At 38.2% G+C, this 19,798-nt stretch overlaps 1 protein-coding gene across 1 annotated transcript; it reads right to left on the bottom strand.

Moving 5' to 3' along the window:
* Positions 1–236: 236 nt before the first annotated feature.
* Positions 237–11,072, bottom strand: NDUFB6 (NADH:ubiquinone oxidoreductase subunit B6). The gene is made up of 4 exons (XM_032308898.1): positions 10,765–11,072; positions 8,824–8,916; positions 3,878–3,922; positions 237–416 (listed from the first exon to the last, which is right to left on the bottom strand). The coding sequence occupies exons 1-4, from the start codon at positions 10,942–10,944 to the stop codon at positions 348–350; spliced, it is 387 nt and encodes a 128-aa protein (XP_032164789.1). The 5' UTR covers positions 10,945–11,072; the 3' UTR covers positions 237–347.
* Between the last annotated feature and the right edge of the window lie 8,726 nt (positions 11,073–19,798).

Raw genomic sequence — 19,798 nt, 5'->3', positions numbered from 1 at the left:
TAATTCTTTATTGCAACATTTCGTTCTGTTACATACCTTAACACAAGATCAGATTAAGTACTGCATAAGAAAAAAAAAATCTATCATGTGACTACTTTTCTATCCTGTTTTTCAAGTTGAGAATGGCCAAGAAAAGGTGATCACTCATCTTTTAAAGCTTATCCAATTTTTACTTACTGTTAAATAATTCAAAGAGTTGCAAATTGTACGATATTTGTGAAGAAACGGACAACACGTATCTCAGAGTAAACTTTATTAAAGTTACTTTTCCAGAAAATATTTTCAGTAAATACACTTATACAGCAACAAACTTGGCTTTATATGCCTTTGAAATTTTAAAGTAATCTTCAATGATGTTGATCAGGAAATTCTTTCATTGGCGGAATTACTTCTCCAGTCTCCAGAATTGTATCACCCTAAAAAAACAAAGATGCATTAGTAGAAAAATCTTTGTCTGCAAAGATGATAGTTCCACTTGATCAGATCTCACATGGAAAATCTAGTTCAGTTCTGGCATTGACATTTTGAAAGGGACTTAGACAAAGTAGAAGCTGTCTAAAGATGAGCAATATTCAGAATCTTAAGGTTTACATAAAGGAAGTATAAGGGGGAAGTTTCATTCAAACAAAATGTCCAGAAAGGGCATGAAAATGGTCTTTATAAAGTGATAAAGAGATAATGTTTATTTTGCATGGCCCCAAGAAATAAGAAAAGCCCTAAAAAGAAGTTACAGGGAGACATCTTCATTCCAATATAAGGAGGTAATGTATTCCTAGCAACTGAATGTGTTAGGCAATCATGTTTACCACTTGGCTCTGATGTGAGGGACAGAATACAAACTTTGGGTAGCTGATTCAGGTTATCTTTTCAAACGTAGATACAGTGTGTGCTGTAGAAAGGGCATGGACTTTGGAGCCAGAAATAAGAGGGGAGAATCCTAGAACCTTCACTAAGAAGGTGTATTATTTTAGGCAAATTACTTAGCTTTAGTTTCAGCTTTTTGTTTAAGAGAGCAGATTTTGTAAGCCTAACAGTCCATGAATGACTGGGTAGAGCAGAATTATCCCCATCCCTACACTTGACATTCCTGACCCTGGTAGTGTTCAGGACTGTTATCTGATGAAGAAATAAACTTTTATTATGTTTAAGCCATTATACATTTGGGGGGTAATTTGTTACTCAATTTGCATTACTCTAACAGAGCAATTAGTACTCTGAAGTGGTACTAATGCTGCTGTAATAAAAATAGAACCAATGGCACTGGCTTAACAGTGGAGACAAGGACACTGGCACTGGAGGCTAAAAGATGGGGCAGCTGTGTCTTGGAAGCAGAGTGTCTAATGCATTGAGGTTCTAGGAGAAGTAGCTGAAAAAAGTTACAGTTATCTTTGACTTGCTGCCTTGGGAATGTACTTTAAGAAAAATAAGTTCAGGCAGAAGATGCTGATTTAAAAGGAGAAATAAAAATGGAAAGAATAAAGAAATTCAGGACCTTGCAATATTGAAAATCAGGTTGCTTCTGGTTCTCTAAATACTGAGTTAACAATGAAAAGATCCTCAGACACAGAAGCCCAATAAAACTAAAACAGAGGGACTCTGTCCCATGGCAAAGATCAGACCGATCTTGAACCAGTTTTTCAAATGTCTTCCATGTAGTTACAGAGGCAGTTGAGCACAAAGTAATGAGAGAACATGGTAACTACACAAAACAGATGCATATGGGACTGACTAGAAGCAAACAGACTCCCATCAAGTATTTTTCTTTCCATAACTACCAACTGTTGCGGAAACTAGATGGTCAAAGAAACCAAACATATAGGCAACAAAAGCCTGTGAATGTTTGAGCTTAAAACAAGCTCTGGCACTCACCCTATGAGGAGGAGGCAAATTTTAAATGCTATACAACCCTAAAAAGGGCATGCTTCCTAGTACCCATTTTAAAACGTGGTCTAGGTTGAAAATGGAAAAGAAAAAAAAATAAAAATCCCATGACGGACCCAGGGGCCAGGAAGAACAAGGAACAAAGGCATTCCAGAAAACAAAATCAGTGCCCATTCAAATAACATACTGTATGCGGGGGTTAGGAATCTTTATATTTGAGCACTGGGATTTAAGAATTGCCAAGAACTAATAACTGAATTCCACCACTGAGCAATAGGTGTGTTTGGGGGTGGTGTGCGGGAGACAAGGCATACTGTTAACTGGCCTTAGTTCACTGATGCTAAGATCCCACGGAAAGTCACATCTAAACCTGTACAAACTGTACAGTATCTGGAGGTCCTACATTTGGGGCTGGTTGCAGTGAAGGTATGGGACTCTGGAATTTCTCCCTAGGGAAGGAACGATGTTATATGTGTGGGGAGAAGAAAGCAAAGAGCTATTTGGTAATTAGAAGGATGGACTGTGGCACAGACTCCAGGCATGGTAGACTGGGAAATATAATAAAGCATATAGATACGTGGGACAATGACAATGAGTTCTGGCCAACAGGATCTGAAGAGAAGTGATGTAAGCTAGTTCCAAGCTTAGACCTTAAAATCCTTCTGAGATGTCCATCCCTCTCTTTCCCTTAACATGATCTTTAGAAGCCTCATATTCCAGATGGTGTAACTATAAGACTGTGGAAAACACCTGATGCATATCAGTCTATGATGTCAACTAAGAAACAGACCTTTGTTTTGTTAAGCCGCTGAGGTCTGGGGTTTGTTACTATCTATCCTATTCTAGTAAGTATACAAATGAGCATTCTTCAGGTCCACACAGGGGAAGTTTCTTAAAGGGTCAATGGCATAGAAACAGAACCATAGTGGCAAAAAACAAAATGAAACAAACAAACAAAAAAAAAACCCAGAACTAGGCAAAATGCCATAGAATCATTGTGGTCCTCTAAAGAGCCTCACCCTTCTTTCCCTTTGAACAGCAATGGCAAAAAAAAAAAAAAAAAAAAAAAAAAAAGTGATAAATAAATATGTCAATGGAAGATTAAATAAATTACCCAACTAGTGAAACCAGTTAAGATAATTTCTTATTTTGGGACTACCCAAACCCTGACACACACACACCGTTATTATACACAAAATACAGAAGAAATATCCTGTTTCTTAAAGCTAAGTTTCAACCAAAGGGTTAGTTAATTTTGGTGGTTCACCCTTAAGTTCCCTTCTGTTGCAGACAAGTATGGATTACTGTGACGATGTCATTTAATTGACGCAAGAACCAACAGAGTTCTGTTTTTTAAAATTATAGAACTTAGAGATTGATGGTAGTTCATTATCTAAGACTAGAAAAAGAACAAGAACATAATCTGCATTTTGCTATGCTTAAATAATAACCTTGCAAAACCAGTAAAAATACCAACTGATAACTAAGTAATCCTTTAATGCTTTAAAGACCCAATTTTAAATTAGGATAATAGCCTACATAGTTACATCACAAAACTTAAAGTACACATTAACAGATTTTGAATTCACAGATGGACTGGTTAAGGTCAAACTGCCATAAGAAATGACAGTTTGGAATTAATAGCAGAGGAATTCAGTCGCTGTTACTATGCTCAAGTGTCTGCTCAGGCTAGTGCCCTAAGTCCTTAACCCTACATGAAAACAGGGGAACCAGTGAAAAACTTGGTATCTTCAATTCACTTCAGGACTACAAAGGTCATCAAGTTTTACAGCCGGCTTCAAAAGAAATATGCTCACCTCCCATTTTCAACTATAGCTGCTGCCTCACAGTATTTCTTTTTTTTTTTTTTTAATAAGAATATACAAATCAGGTACTTAAAATGACAATGAGAAGAAAGGAGCACTTCAATGATCACTTAGGGACATAAAGGAGAGAGAAAACTAATAAAAGAAAAATCAGACATATTAAGACTTACTGGGAATATCCTGGGCTTCCTTTCAACAACACCATATGGTTTTGTCTGCAATAAAAGTAATGCTCTATTAATTATGGTTTGAGAGTTTCTTCTAAAATAAAATACAACATATCCCAAGTTTTTAACTTAAGCTCCAAACTTTCACCAAATTCAACTCATACATTTAACTGTTCACTCAAGATCTTTACTTGGCTCTCTTTACTACTCATCTCAAACTTAATCAGGTCCAACTTATAACATCCCCTCAGCCCCAGATGGTTCCCTATTGTAGCAAATGGCACTTTTTTCTCCTAGTTAAACAAAGACCAAAAACCTTGATTTCTCAGCAGATCCCTTTGGTTCTGTCTTGAGATTTTATCATGAATCCAACTTTCTCACCACCTAGTACTACTACCCTTGTTCAAGCCTCTGGCATTTTTGTTTTACCTGTATTAGTGTCTGCCACCCACCCATGCCTTCTTACTCTATTATCCACAACAGCAGAAGTGACTTTTTTTTTTTTTAAGGTTTTATTTATTTATTTGAGAGAAAGAGAGAACAAGCACGAGAGGGGGAAGGTCAGAGTGAGGAGCAGACTCTGCCCCGCCCCCCTCACCGCATCACTGAGCAGGGAGCTGGATGCAGGACTCCATCCCCAGACTCCACGATCATGTCCTGAGCTGAAGGCACTTGCTCAACCAACTGAGCCACCCCAGCTGGATCACTCCTCTGCTCAGTTTCACAACTCGTAAAGCAAAGGCCAAAGTCCTTGCTGTGATCTCTAAAGCCCTATACAATTCAGCCCTTGGCCACCTCTCTGATCTCTCTCTTTCTCTCTCTGTATTGTAGCCACAGTGTTCCTTTACTATTAGTCTAATCAGTTGGGCCTGCTTATGCCTCATATGTAATGACTCCTCTACCTGAAATGCTCTTCTAAGTATCTTCTTGATCTGTATCATCATTTTATTTATGTGTCTCTTCAAACAGCACTTCCCCAGAGAGACCTAGTCTTTTACCCTGTTCGTTTTCCTTCCATAGATTATCATTTCCTGTAACATCATTATATGCCTCTTTATTTATTACCAGTCTCCAAGACTAAAATACACACTTCATGAGGGCAGAGACTCAATCTGCTTTGCTTACTTCTATATCCCTGTGTTAGAACAGTGCTTTGCACACAAGAGGTGCTAAAAATGTTTGTTACATAAATGTATTTATTAAGCACATACATATGCACAAGATACCACATGAATAAAATTTTATTAAAATATGACTGGCATAGGGGCGCCTGGGTGGCTCAGTGGGTTAAGCCTCTGCCTTCGGCTCAGGTCATGATCCCAGGGGCCTGGGATTGAGTCCCGCATTGGGCTCTCTGCTCAGCAGGGAGCCTGCTTCTCCTCATCTCTCTCCCTGTCTGTCTCTCTGCCTATTTGTGATCTCTCTCTCTGTCAAATAAACAAATAAAATCTTAAAAAAAAAAAATATGACTGGCATAATGTAAGACTCAAACTGGAGCCAAAAGCAGGAGATAAAGTCAGAATACAATGTAAATACATTAAACTGTCTCTTAAGTACTGGGGCCAGTAACAAGAAGACACTGAAATGTCCTTAGAGAGAACACAAAATTTAATTAGTCAGGAAAGGTGTTAGCTGAAGCAAACTGGCTACAATAGTAATGAGGATGCAGACCGGAATGCCTGGGTGGCTCAGTAGGTTAAGCTACTGCCTTAGTGGCACTAAGCAGTGGCACCGTGCAGGTCATGATCCCAGGGTCCTGGGATTGAGTCCCGCATCAGGCTCCTTACTTGGCAGGGAGCCTGCTTCTCTCTCTGCCTCTGCCCGCCACTCTGCCTGCTTGTGCACGCGCTCACTTGCGCATGCTCTCTCTCTCTCTCTGACAAATAAATAAAATCTTAAAAAAAAAAAAAAGAGGATGCAGACCTACCCGAATCCAGAGAAAAAACAAGGTAAGGAAGAGGCCTTGGGACCTCTACTGACACAAAGCCTTTAATTACATCCATCTGTGGCTTAGCAAAAAATCATCTGGAAGTATGACTCCCTCAGATAAGCAAGTATATTAAAGTCCTGAATTGTCAAACCAGTAACTGCAGCTTACTGAATCTGCCTAGAAAAATTCAGTTAAATACAGATATAACAAAGATTAAAACTACAGAATAAATAAATAAATGTCAAATTTAGTTAAGTTCTTAAAACACAGGTATAATCCATATATTCTGTTATTTAGAGCATTTGTAATGTTTAAGGTAATCTGGCTATGAGAGGTTCTAAGAGATTAGTTTTAGGGTTCTGGTTACAAAGCATAATTGATTTAGGTTTGTGACTATAAGGTTAAGATTTTGCTTCTTAGGGTCATTAATTTGCCCTATAAATACTTAAAAATAAAAGTTAACATGTAAATATAAAATGTATAAATGCAGCTTAAAACATAAAAGAATATGATTATGTTTGTAAGTGGAATTGTTTTAGGAGAGTTCAACCTGAAATAACCCAAAGACAATAAGAACAAAGGAGATCGTTCATATTTTACTAGATGTTTAAGTAGTTTAAAAGAATTTTAAAACTGAATATAAAGAATTAGGAAAAAAAGGAGATTTCTAAATTTGAAACTAACAAAATGAATTTTAATTTATATTCCAGGTAACTGTGAACAGTTCTTCTGCACGTAAAAACCAGTCTTGGATGTTAAAAAATACTTGCAGACAGAAAGTAGAAACATATTTTTCTCTAGAGTCTTGCATGTTAAGAGAGTAAAAAATAACAGACATGATGATATGAAATGGCCTGTGGACTTGCAGGTGGATATAAATATAAAATTTTGTTTAAGCCCATCAATAAGAGAAACACACTATATTCTAACCCTTAGACATATAAATTGTTAGCCTCTTTTAACGGTTTTGGGAAAATTTTCTGCTGGTTTATGAAGTGAAAACACTGAACTACAATTCTAATTCCTACTAGCCTCCACTAATTTCATGTTTTTAACACATAAGACAGGCCATGTCCACTTGGACATCCCCAAAACATATTAACAACACATGCTTCTACACAAATTTACCCCATTGCAAAACCCTATTTATAACTTCCAAGGCTAGAAATTTTAGAGTCATAAGTACTTTTGGTTTCATCCCCAACTTGAGCTATGACTTCCTTAAATAATGTCTTCTGGCTTCAATTTTCCTTTCCATTTCTGCCATCTTCACCCTAACAAGATTCTCATCAACTAACATCTACTACAGTACAATAGCCTGTAGCTGATTTACCTGATGTCAGTACTTTCCTCCCTCCAATTACCCTTATTATATGAATTTTTTAACGTTTTCCTAAATATAGTACTTTCATCAACTCACTCACCTACTGAAAAATGGATCCCATTGTCTACCAGATAAGCATCAACCTTCTCTGCCTAGCCTTCAAGACCTTCCATTAAATGGTCCTAGCCCATTGAGCCAACAGACATGCTATTCTAGTCACTTCCTCAGTCTTGGGTAGATATGATATGCACATTACTGACTCCTTATCTTTCCTCCTAGCTGGAATAACTTTTCTCCTCCATACTCTTACCCACATCATACCCATCTTCCAACTTTCTACAAACTCCAGGAATTTTATCTTGCCTATTCTTTCCAGAGCAATAAAGGAAGATGACATACTAGGCACTCTGTATATAATATACTGATGAAGGAACATAATCTGCTTAGTGAAGAACAAGAATGATGTCAGCAATCAGAATTTTAAAAGGAGTTCTGGATCCTTTCAGTGGAGAATTGGATAAGACCAGGCTGCTAGATATGCTAATTACCATACAGTGGCACTGCTCCCAGGCCTGTCAGTGGTCAGACCTAGACTATCCACATTTACACCTATAAAGAATTCTATATCAGTACATATAAAAAACCATATGTTCATACCAAATTCCAATTCCATTCCAGTATCACAGGGTTCTCCAGTCCATATGGAATTCCCTTTTCTGACAATGAGAATTCTCGGTCTGTTATCATCAATACATGTACTTATTTGATCAATCTTCCTATATGTAACCAATCTCCTGTCACTACCATCCCACACCAGTATAAATAACCTCACCTCATTCAGGTCCTGATATCTTCTGTAATGTAGACTGCCACCTTCACCACTGCCCCAAACCACCCTTCTTGAAGATGTTCTCCTCCCCTTCCTCAGGTTACAATATCCTACCCCAGGTTACTACCATTGCTGCTCTCCAAACAGGTTTATTCACCAACCCCAACCTCACCCCAAGTTCCCCCTCTCCCTGAGACCTAATATCCTCACTGGGTACCAGAATGCCCTCTTCAATCTGTTTGGGTCATGACATTCCATGCCAGGCAGCCACCACTGCTCTCCCTTCTATACCGTTCCCTGAAACACACTCCTTCCACATATTGCCTTGAATCCAACGCCTATACCAGACTATCCCTTGGCTTTAAAATATGGCAACTGCCTCAGCTCAATCACCCCATGCGAGATCTTTCCATCACAAAGTTCAAGCTTTTGGACATCCTGGATTCTAAAGAAAGAAAATGGTAAAAAATCAGACATAATGAAGGAAAGGGAAATGGGATGATGACAAAGACCTTTGTCTAATTTGAATTTATCTTATATCTTTGCTCCCTTCTTATTTAGAACCCCAAGTTTATGTTAGTATTATTGGGTCAGCTTCATTCTGATTATTTAAACATTGTTTTTATGAGAAAATGCATTTCAAGTTGTAATCAACTAATATAAAGATTAATTTTTTGAAAAACCATACTTACTTAAGTTTCATTAAACCTTTTACTTAACTACTTTATTTAAAGCAGTTCAAACCCAGTTATAAGAGGAAGATTATTTCCACTAAGTAAAGCAGCATAAATTATGCCAGCATAGGAAATAATTCTGTACAATATTAAAAGTAAATTCTGAAAAATACATACTTTAAACATACTTACATTCACATGATATTTAATATAATAATGAATAATCCAGGCAGGTATAAGTACATGAGTAAAAGCAAAGACACTGTGTCGGTACGCCTTATAAATCTGGAGGGAAAAGAAACATACATAAACAAATATCCCATTTTTTAATGTCTGTGGCAGAAAAAAAGCATCCGTGGTATAATACTGTCATGATTATTTTAAAATATCTACATGCTACATACTTCCTTATAGTCTGTAACTAACCTCACCCATTCAAATATTTTCATTAAACATAGGACCTGCTAGGGGATACCTACAGACTTCACAGTAAACAAGGCTTAAGACAAGTAACATTTAGCAAAACTACAGTAAGGTTTTCAAAGATAGATATAAATATTGTAAAGACTTCTAAAAACATCCTTATTATAGGTTTACTAAAGATAAACATAACATAAGTAATGAAAGAATAATTTTAATCAACTTAGAGTAATCAAACCTACAGAATTTTTCAGGTATAGTCAACCCCCTAATTTATCAATTTCGGATACCCACAATCAATGTCACTTGCACCATTCTAGGTGTAAGGCAGATGACCTTGAGCACACCAAAGCTTGAAAAAGAATGTTTTACATACTGGGATAGGGGTGTACCAAGGTCAGTTTGAGATGCTTTCAGGCACACAATTTTAAAAGAGAAAGGCAAAATAAAACTGAAAACGGAACTTTTTCCGTGGCAGCCAATTTGACTGAAACACATCTATCTTTCCAGGGATAAACTGGTGTTTAGTACATATGATATGTACTATAACAGGTGTTATAGTACATATGATTATGGAAGAAAAACTAACTCAAAGTAAGGAAAAACAGACTAAAATATTTATTTACTTCCTTACATCACTGGCTGATGGCTGGGTCAACTTTCAACCAGCAGCTGCTAAAAACAAGTAATGTCAAGGATACAAAAGGTGAGAAGAGGGCTGAAACCCTCTTTAGGGTTTACCACCCTAAATAAGTGTCTAAGAACACTTGCTCAGAAAAATTTGCACAAGACTTGGCATTACAGTAAGAAAGTAGATCTTGGATCTCAGTGGGAACTCCTTCAATTCCTAGCTCTGTGACCACGGATAACTCACTCAGTTTTTGTAGGTCTCATTAAAATAAGGATTAGGAGTAGTTCTACCTTACAGAAGTAAAGAATTAAAGTAACACATGTCAAACCCTCAGCAAAATGCAGGACAGAAAGTACGTGTGTGTTACTTCATAGTATCATTAGCCAATGTCATACTTATTGAAAACAATTCTGAGATACAGTGTTCATTAAAATTGATGTAATTTAAAGACCTCAAGAAAATGTCCAGAAACCCTGAAAATCAAGATAGCTCTGAAATGAGTGGTTTTCTTCAGTGCAAAATCCAGAAACGGCACTTTTAAATTAAACTGTGTTAAAAGAACATAGTGGTAGTTCAGAAAGGTGGCTCTTGAATATAACTCATTAAGCATACCAATTAAGACCCTATCTTTCATGGTGATCACATGGGGCTGCACGACCAATTAGGGGCTCCCCCTGTCTTCTGGTAGTTGGGTGTACTGTCATTCCCTCTAACCCCAACCTTGAAAAGCAGACAGGTGTCCTTAAACACTAAAATCACAGAATTTTCACTCAAGTGAATCCTTCTGTCAGTCTGTAAAACCTAAGCAAAGACTGGCCCCCTTTTCATCATATCTGACAGCAAAAGGGAATGACTCTCCCAAAGCCATACTTGCTCCTGAACTCCAGGGCTCTGTTGGGACAAGAGAGCGTCCATGCTAAATGTAAATCTCCGTTGAATCCGCTTCTCCCCCAAGGAACTACCGGGACTTGCGGGCCTAGGGATGTCAGTCCTTGGTGCGGCTACAATGAGCAGGCGTCCAGCAGCAGGCCGGAGGTCGCGACGCGGTGTGTGCATCAGAGGGAAGGAAGCCCATCACTCACCACGTTCTTCCAGGAGGTTTGTTCCCGAAACAACGTATTCCAGAATCTCTCCATAGGCGGCATCCGCTGCGAGGGCAGCACCGGCTCCCGGGAGCTCAGCTCCTGGTCTTTTAGCCATCGCCTTCTCAGCTGTTGGAGCTGCTGCAGCCGCAGTTTCTCGTCCGGCGTGTACCCCGACATGTCGCCACTGGTACCAAGGCAGGCCACGGAGCGCCCCTGACCAGGGTCTTGTCACTTAGCAGCGCTCTCCGCTTCCGAGGCGACCTTGCGAGGACGCCTGGGAGCGGCGCGCGGTTATGACGTCATTCCGGTCCTGCCTCCGCACCGCCCGCGATTTCTGCGGAGCCGCTGGGTTTGCGCGTTCTTCCTCCGCCCCGACGAGCCAGGGCTAGGTGGGGGGCGCGTTTTAGTAGAGGGAGAAGAGGGCAAAGTGACGGAAAGAACAAAAGAGGAGAGGTCTGAGGGCCCGAGTGGTGTACTGGGACCTGGGAGGAAAGGATACGTGATCCCAAGACAGTGATGTCCAAATACAAATTATTCACCTCCCTCTCCCACCTCGGTACTCTGCTTCGAAGCCATGACCTAGAGAGCGTGGGGAACGTTTACTTCCCGGTTTAAAACCCGGCGGTATCAGTGACTGATGCAGTGACCTCGGGCAGTCTCTGTTCCTTCATCTGTACTGCGGAGGCTAAACGAGTAGCTAAATATCTCACAGAATTGGACACATTCATGCTTTGACCCAGCAATCCCGCATCGAGGACTCTATCCAAAAGATAAAATGTTAAAAATGTGAAAAGAATGTGCGTGAATATTCACTGCAGAACCATTTACAATAAAACACTGGAAATTAGCCCCCAAATCCTCAAAAGTGGCCTGGCTGAATAAATTATGGTGCAGTGCTCTGTATTACAACTATGGAATGATCTCTAGGATATATTGTTAAGTGTAAAACTAAGTGGAGAGAAGTGCATATAGTATCTACCTTTTATCCAAAAAGAGAAGAGTGGTATTAATTGACATATATATACATGTTTGCTTAGATTTTAAAAATAAAAGAAAGAAAACTATTGCTTTGATTTAAAATGTTACCAATTGGGGGAGAAAGGGAATAGGATAGGGAAACAGGGAAAGAAGCCAGGTGTCTGGATATATTCTATGTAACAGAATTTACTCTAGAACCAGCTAAACATATTATTATAAAGCAAAATTAAATTTACAAAATTTCCTCTAAAAATCAAAAGTAAGAACACATGAATCTAACTGATCTGCTAGGCGGCATAACCAACACCCCGCCAAACATACCATTTCAAGTAAATTTAATACATCAAATTATTGTACATCTATATAGAATGACAAAGGAACTGTCAAAACAATCTTAAACTGTTTTAGGTAATTATATTGTCGGTAGTGGTATTATTCATCTGACACTGAAAATAAACATTTATGCTGGAATTTTTGCAATGGGGGAAAGGAGATACAAATGTAAACTGTATGAGTTCAGAGTTAACTCTAAAATCCTGAACTTGAATTGAAAGACTCAGTAACTGAGTAATTACTTAGTAATTTCAATTACTGAGTAACTCAGTAATTGAAAAACTCCTGATGTATTTTATCTTTAAATATATTTATCATTTTATCTTAGCTCTGCCCATTGAAATGGCCTACAAACAATGGCCAATCCAGTAACTACGAACATCTCTAGCTCCCAGATTGTGACTTAAATATAATTTTCTATTAAAAGGAGTCAGGACTCCTGGGAACAGCGGTTCTCAAACATTTTGCTTCTCAAATTTCTTTAAACTCAAAAGCTATTGAGGGCCCCAAAGAGCTTTTGTGTATATGGGTTATACCTATTGATGTTTACTACATTATACATTAAAATAAATTTTAAAATAACAAAATATCCATTAACAAAAATTATTTAATGAGAAGAGTGCCATCCTTTTACATTTTTGTTAATCTCTTTAACGTCTGGCTTAATAAATGAAAGCATAATTTTTAAAACCTCTTCTACATTCAGTCATAATATCATATACCTGGTAGCCCTTGGGAAACTATATACATTTGTGAGAGACTGAAAATTAAGAAGGGAAAGTAGCATCTTAGTATTAGTATGAAAATCATTTTGGCCTCACAGACCCTATAAAAGCATCACAGGGACTCTCAGGGATTCCCCCATAACACTCTGAGAACCATTGCCATAGAGATATCGCTAATGCCAGGTCTGAATTAATACATGTAAAAGAAACCAGGAACATCTTGCCTAAGCAGAAAGTAGGGAAATTTCTAAAGACAGGTTCATGTCAAAAGGATTCAGGAGCCAACTTAAACAGACTTCCTCTGGTCAAAGATAAAAGAATTTAAGTATCAATAAGTATAGTGACTACAGTGGAATGAAAAATATCAAATAGATGCACATGGGGCATCTGGGTGGCTCAGTTGGTTGACAGTCTTCCTTCTGCTGGGGTGGTGATCTCAACCCAGGATTGAGCCCTGCATCTGGATCCATGCTTGGTGGGGAGTCTGCTTTTCTCTCTTCCTCTCCCCCTCCCCACCGCTCATGCACTCTCTCACAGAAATAAATAAAATCTTAAAAAAAAAAATAGATCCACATAAATGAGTTCATAATGAGTTAAAAAAACAACTCATTGGTCATTTGGAATGGTGTTAGGGAAGCAACTCATTATTTTGAAAACTGTTAAGTGAAGAGAAAAAAATCAAGCATTTTTCTGGCATCTGTCTATAAATTGCATCTTGGAGTAACAAAATAGTTGGTGAAGGAAAATTTAATCAAAGAAGCATAAAAGCCTAGTAAAAGAAGAAGGGATTGCAGAGGCAAAACGTCACTGTTCAGCAACCATTAGCTTGTTAATTAATCAATACAGTGATCATCAAAAGCTGCTGAAGTCTCGGTGGTTAGAGCATGGGCCTCTTAATCTTGGGGTCCTGGGTACAAATTCCACATTTGGACATGGAGACTACTTACCAAGCCGCTCCCCACTCCCACCAAAAAGCTGCTTCTGTCCCAAAGAGAGCATGTGCGCCTCCTGGTGGAAGACTGCTTCACTGCTTGAGAAGTAGCCTTGCCAAACAAAAAATCGAACTGAATAGTATCAAGTTTCTAGATTGAACTACTCATTTTAACGAAATAATACAGGGACAGAATCCTCTAACTCCTAAACAACACCAAAACGATACATTCAGAAAAACCCGTTTGTCTAAACTGTAGACAAGTGACTGTTTCTTGAACAAAAATATATTGAAGGGAAAGACAAAATGAGAGAGGGAGAGTAAGAGAACCTACAGATAAAAGAGTTGATAACTCAACAGTAAGAAAATGAACATGCAGTGTACCAAATGAGCCAAAGACATTAACAGACAGCTCACTAAAGCAGATAAACAGGGGTGCCTGGGTGGCTCAATCAGATAAGCATCTGCCTTCAGCTCAGGTTATGATCTCAGGATCCTGATGGAGCCCTGGGTCAGGGTCCCCACTCAATGGGTGTTTGTTTCTCCCTCTGACTCTCCCCCTGCTCATGCTGTCTCTCAAATAAATAAATAAATCTTTAAAAAAAGAAGATATACAGATGGTCAGTAAGCATATGCAAACATGCTCCACATCGTATGTCATCAAAGAAATTGAAAAATTAGAACAATGAGATACCATTATACAACTATTAGAAGGTCCAAAATCTGGGATCCTGACAACACCAAATGCTGGTGAGAATGTGGAGCAACAGACACTCTCATACACTGTTAATGGGAATGCAAAACATTAGTCACTTTGGAAGACTGTGGCAGTTTCTGACAAAACTAAGCATACTCTTACTATATGATCCAGCAGTCACATTTCTTGGTATTTAAGGAAAGGAGTTGAAAACTTATGTCCACACAAAATCCATATGCAAATATTTACAGCAGCTTTATTCATAACTGCCCAAATTTGGAAGCAACCAAGATGTCCTTCTGTAGGTAAATAGATAAGCTGTGGTACATCCAGACAACAGAATATTATTCAGCACTAAAAAGAAATGAGATACCAACCAATGAAAAGACATGAAAGAGCTTAAAATGCATATAATTAAGAAAGAAGCCAATCTGAGAAGGCTGAGTACTGTATGACTCACACCATATGACATTCCAGAAAAGCCAAAACTATGAAGGCAGTGAAAAGTTCAGTGGTTGCCAGGTCAGGGGACAGGGAGTGGTGTATGAATGGGCAGAATATAGAGGGGTTTTAGGGCAGTGAAAATATTCTGTGTGATACTGTAATGATGGATATATGTTATTCTACATTTGCCCAGACCTATTGAATGTACAACACCAAGACTGAACTCTAAGGTAAACTATGGACTTTGGGTGCTGTGGTATGTCAATGTAGGCTTATCCTTGGTAAAAATAGATAGATAGATAGATAGATAGATAGATAGATAAAATAAAGCACTATTCTGGTGAGGGATATTGATAATGGAGGAAGCTACGAATGTGTGAGAGAGCAGAAAATAGAGATTTTCTTATTAAAGATTTCTTATTAGAGATTTCTTTACCTTATTCTCAGTACAGCTGTAAACCTAAAACTAAAATAATCAGCTCTTTTTCTTTTTTTTTCTTTTTTAAAAAAAGATTTTATTTATTTATTTTATAGAGATCACAAGTAGGCAGAGAGGCAGGCGGAGTGGGGGGGGAAGCAGGCTCCCTGCTGAGGAGAAAACCCAATGTGGGGCTCGATCCCAGGACCCTGAGATCATGACCTGAGCCAAAGACAGAGGCTTAATCCACTAAGCCACCCAGGCACCCAACAATCAGCTCTTTTTAAAATGAGAGACAATGAGGGAAATTTGAACACCACCTTGATCTTTTATGACATTAAGGAATAATTGTTATTTTTTACATGATGATATTGTGGTTTTATTTTTAAAGAGGAGTTCTTATCTCTTAGAGATATCCTCTGAAATATTTATGGGTGAGAGGGTACAATGCCTGGAATTTACTTCTAAATAACTGGAGAGGGAGGAAAAAGGTTTGGAGGAAATAAGATTAGTAATGAGTTGAATTGTTGGTGTTGTCTAATAAGTAAATGGGGGGATTATACTCCTTTCGTATACTATTTTGTATATGCTTGAAGTTCTTCCAAATAGAAAGTTTTTAAAGATGTATGCCTTGAAGTAGTAAGAAAACTATGCATTTAAGCTATTAGCAATCCTTATTCTATCTTATAATAGCTACACTTTAGACTAAAATTCTTCATCCTTCTTAGGCTAGAGCTCTCGACTCTCTTCTGATGAGATGCAAACAACTGACAGTCAGGTGAGAGTAAGTTCGTGAATGCTTACTTATCCCAGGAATGATATAGATCCTCAATGAGGCATTTGACAACCCACATAAATGTTTCTTTGGTGACTAGAGTTAAAGACATCTAGTAATTTCTTGAACTTGAGACCTACATGCTGACTTACTCTATACTTTCCTCATCTCCTACTACCACTACATTTAAAAAGAAAAAGAAAAATAGAAAATCAATATTGTTTTGGAAAATATATTCTTATACCACTGGCTACTGCCTACCATAATTCTACCCCTTCCCATTTACCTATGGCAATGAAACCCATGAACAAGATGAGTTGAATAAAAATAAAATACAGTGGGGGAGAACGTTCAGCTTACCTACCACACCTGGGAAGTGTGGACTCATAAATTCAGATGGTTGGTAGTACCTGAATATCTACTGGATATTCCCACAAGAGGGCACTCTAGCTTGTGGGAAATTTATGAATACCGTACAATTAAATTGAGCTTTATATAAGAGCTCATTAACCAGTCCACAAAACCTGGAAGGAGCTACAACACAGTAGGCAGGGAAAAGGAGCCAGGAGATAAGGTGACAGGGTGTCTTCTGTCAATAAACTCACTTCTTTATTTTTTTTTTAAGAGTTTATTTATTTATTTGACAGACAGAGATCACAAGTAGGCAGAGAGGCAGGCAGATAGAGAGAGAGAGAGGGAAGCAGGCTCCCTGCTGAGCAGAGAGCCCGATGCGGGGCTCGATCCCAGGACCCTGAGATCATGACCTGAGCCGAAGACAGTGGCTTAACCCACTGAGCCACCCAGGCGCCCCAAACTCACTTCTTTAAATTAGGATCTAAGAAGGGTCTAATAATTACAGGGGTTTTTATTTATTTATTTTTTATTTATTTTCAGCATAACAGTATTCATTATTTTTGCACCACACCCAGTGCTCCATGTAATCTGTTCCCTCTATAATACTCACCGCCTGGTACCCCAACCTCCCACCTCCCGCCCCTTCAAAACCCTCAGATTGTTTTTCAGAGTCCATAGTCTCTCATGGTTCACCTCCCCTTCCAATTTCCCCCAACTCCCTTCTCCTCTCTAACATCCCATGTCCTCCATGCTATTTGTTATGCTCCACAAATAAGTGAAACCATATGATAATTGACTCTCTCTGCTTGACTTATTTCACTCAGCATAATCTCCTCCAGTCCCGTCCATGTTGCTACAAAAGCTGGGTATTCATCCTTTCTGATGGAGGCATAATGCTCCATAGTGTATATGGACCACATCTTCCTTATCCATTTGTTCGTTGAAGGGCATCTTGGTTCTTTCCACAGTTTGGTGACCGTGGCCATTGCTGCTATAAACATTGGGGTACAGATGGCCCTTCTTTTCACTACATCTGTATCTTTGGGGTAAATACCCAAGAGTGCAATTGCAGGGTCATAGGGAAGTTCTATTTTTAATTTCTTGAGGAATCTTTACAGGTATGTTTTTAAAAGTCAGCTTGGTTTGACCCCTGAAAGAGTATACTAGTCAGAGCAGACATGAGATTGAGGCCATGGATTTCAGATGATGTGGGACAGACAGCTGAACTGAGTGCAGGACCCCATCACCAGATTGAATTTGTAATCAGGAACTGAAATGCAAGTTCCATCAAAATTCCCTTTCAAACGTCCAGTCAGAAATGTGAAAGCCTTTGTGCTTCATTTTAAGCACTTATTTAAGCATATTTAATTTCTCTATAAATTCCTTTATCTTTTAGTAGGTTTCTTTCATCTTGTTCTTTTGCTTTAAAAAAATTCTGTCACCATACTATACAAGGCATCATTATCCAAAAAGTATCCAAAAAGGATACTTGCTCATGTTGATTAGAAGATCCATAAGAGGGAGCGTTCTACAAATCCCCACTCTGAAATTTTTAAAAAATTAGTGTCTTAGAGGTAGACAGAAACTAATATCATCAACAACTTCATGGCAAATTTCATTACTTACAGAGGTGGGTGGTCACATACTCGGTGCCAGAGATGGAGCTTTGAGCTGAATATTAAACTTTCCATCTACGGGACATAGTTGGTATGACTACGACTGTCTTAATATCCTGCAAATAGCAGAGCAGAAGTTGTTTGACTTCTGAAGCATGTAAGTAATCCAATCAAGGTTCATTTGCTCAAGTTTTTACTTCTAGTTGGATTCCTGCACTTTCAGCAGCAAGTGATGCCAAACAAAGAACAACTGATTAAAATCATTAACTCCTCATCATAGAAGGTGTCCTCTAGTTCTCTACAAGAATTTCTAAATTTTGTGTTTTTGTTTCAACAATAATTTTAAAAATTTAGTGGGAATATTCTAGGTCAACCACCTAACAACCTAATACCCAAATTTGCATGTGTGTTTACAATTGTGTGGAGCCAAGTGGAGGCCATGTGATGTTTGGCGCAAGATATGAATTAAAATTTCTCAGTCATTCAGAAGTAGGGAAGTGGTGAATGTAGCTACCTCACAGACACAGCAGCTCACAGTAAAGCTTCCATCTTTGGAAGCTTTCCATCCATGTCCAGCAACAGTTGATTCGGTGAGGTGATAAAAAACAGGTAAAATGCCAATGTTTTCATTCTGTCTTCTTACTCTTAGAATATTTTGTTTCTGTTGCATTTTGCAGGCTACGATTAAGGAGATCAGCCCAATAAAACAATTAACTGGTTTGAAATTAACATCATTGTTTAAAAGGAAAGATAAAAACAATGTTCAATGATTCAAATATCCTTCTAGCATGTTCAATATCAAGGCAATAAACAATGAAGCACAAAACCCCCAAATGCATCTTTCTATTATTTATCACATCATTATTTTTGTTTTGTTAGAACATATCCATTATTTGAATTTTTTACTGTTATGTTTTTGTTTGCACGTAATTTGTAAATAAACTTCGGTTCCATAGATGAAATAGAATATAGACAATGAATTTATATGTAATTTGTGTTTGTAAATGTTTAAGTAGCTATAATGAAAATAATTTGATATAATTATATACTTATATATTTTATTAGCAATATACTGTATATAAATAATATATTATATATAATAATATAATAATAATAATTTGTGTATTAAATTCCTTCCAAAATATCATATTAACAAATCTTGGTAATTTGTATTTACAGCAGGAAACATCCATGCATCCATTCATTCAGCAAACATTTTACTTAGCGTTTTATATATGGCAGACACTAAACTGTGCTGAGAATATATTGATGAGCAAGACTCAAGGGGACTTACAATCTAATAAAAGAAGGCAGTTATGTAGACAAATACGTGTACACGGTGGCTGTGGCAAATGCGTGAGTGAATTCTCCAGCCTTGGGAAAACAAATCTAACTACCTGTCATTCATTCATCCATCTGTGTGTTCACCATGTATTAATTCTGAGAACCGACCAGGTGGTAGGCCTTGCCCTCAGCGTCAGGGATACAGAGCTCCGGAAGTTACAGCCCTTGCTTTCAAGGAATCCATTGTTTAGCGTGGGAGCCAGGTAATTAGTAAATACTTGGAATAAGCAGGAGATAGTAGAGTCATATGTCTGGTACCACGGCTGCACAAAGGAAGGAGTCATCAGCTTCCTGGGTTTGGCTTCAGTGGAGGTTTGGAAGTACAGAACACAACAGAACTGGATCTAGAGAGACGGGACAGTGTCATTGAGCAGATGAGAAGAGGGGGTACTCCAGGAAGAGGACAGACTAATACT

The sequence above is a fragment of the Mustela erminea genome, chromosome 12 (assembly GCF_009829155.1).
Source record: "Mustela erminea isolate mMusErm1 chromosome 12, mMusErm1.Pri, whole genome shotgun sequence".
NCBI classification, from domain to species: domain Eukaryota; kingdom Metazoa; phylum Chordata; class Mammalia; order Carnivora; family Mustelidae; genus Mustela; species Mustela erminea.
The sequence above is the reverse complement of the archived record's forward strand: the minus strand, read 5'-3'. Positions and strand labels throughout refer to the sequence as shown.

Coding starts and splice junctions, on each gene's coding strand:
- NDUFB6 (XM_032308898.1), bottom strand. CDS start 10,944: ATGTCGGGGTACACGCCGGACGAGAAACTGCGGCTGCAGCAGCTCCAA. Junction 8,917..10,764: donor AAACCTCCTGGAAGAACGTG/GTGAGTGATGGG, acceptor TTTTCCCTCCAG/ATTTATAAGGCGTACCGACA. Junction 3,923..8,823: donor ATATTAAATATCATGTGAAT/GTAAGTATGTTT, acceptor CTTTTATTGCAG/ACAAAACCATATGGTGTTGT.